General features: G+C 44.3%; 1 protein-coding gene across 1 annotated transcript in view; it reads right to left on the reverse strand.

Annotated features, from left to right (window-relative positions):
- NCAM1 (neural cell adhesion molecule 1) overlaps positions 1-198 on the reverse strand; it is a gene marked incomplete at both ends in the record, with an annotated part of 19536 nt that extends 19338 nt beyond the window's left edge. The window contains one exon of the mRNA XM_008945284.1: positions 124-198. Coding sequence (XP_008943532.1) covers positions 124-198 — 75 coding nt within the window. The remainder of the gene's footprint in view (positions 1-123) is intronic.
- Positions 199-945: the final 747 nt, after the last annotated feature.

Raw genomic sequence — 945 nt, forward strand, 5'->3', positions numbered from 1 at the left:
AAAGAGAACAAGAGATCTTGCAGCTAGACCTGGCACTGGAACTTGTATTTCAGAGTTCATACATTGACTGACCATCACAGCAAACCCAGACAGAGACAACTGATGGCATAAGCCACCACTCACCTTGACATAAGAAGAATTTAGATTCTCCAACGCTGATCTCCCCCTGGCTTGGAACAATGTCCACTTGTAGAGAAGCTGGAAAAGAAATAAGCACACAGAAGACAGACAATGAAGAGTGGTCTTCAGCAAAAGTGCCCTTTACTCATCCAGGGAGAAGCACAGGGTGGAGCATTCTTGATTTCCTAAGTGTTGCTCTCAGTATATCAGAATGTACAGTGCCTTAGACCCCTGAAGACCCAAGCGAAGCTGGTAACATTCAAAGCTGCTTCCAGCCCTTTATAAAACCACATGGAATGACACAGAAAGGGCTGATTTACGTTCAGATCTCTACCACACTACAAAACTAGGGAGACTGCTTGGTGTGCACACCAGAACATCAAGTAGCCTGTAAGGCCTCCTCTGAATTCAAACTGGAACTGGCTCAAAGGCCTAGGCCAGCAGCAAATACAAGTTATCTTTGCTTTGGAGACTTCTTGATTCTCTATATGATGCCACATGCCCATATGCTCCAGTTACCAACCATCACAAATGTTGAGTGGAATTCACTGGCATACTCTCAGTCCCTCATCTTCCTTGATCTCCTACTCTGATCTTCCAGTCAGAAATTCAGTCTAAACCACCAGCACATCAGAGAGGTTTATGGCACACTGCATACCTGGATTAGCAGGGAAACTTCCTCCAGTATATAATGACAATGACTATTGATGGTTTTTGATTTCTGCCCTCACAGTATTGGCTGAGACTTGTTTCCAAGTTCATCTAGGCACATTTCACCTTACTCCCTCCTCCTATGGCAGAGATTCACAGATTCACAGAATGTTA

The sequence above is a fragment of the Merops nubicus genome, unplaced genomic scaffold (assembly GCF_000691845.1).
Source record: "Merops nubicus isolate BGI_N331 unplaced genomic scaffold, ASM69184v1 scaffold25058, whole genome shotgun sequence".
NCBI classification, from domain to species: Eukaryota; Metazoa; Chordata; class Aves; order Coraciiformes; family Meropidae; genus Merops; species Merops nubicus.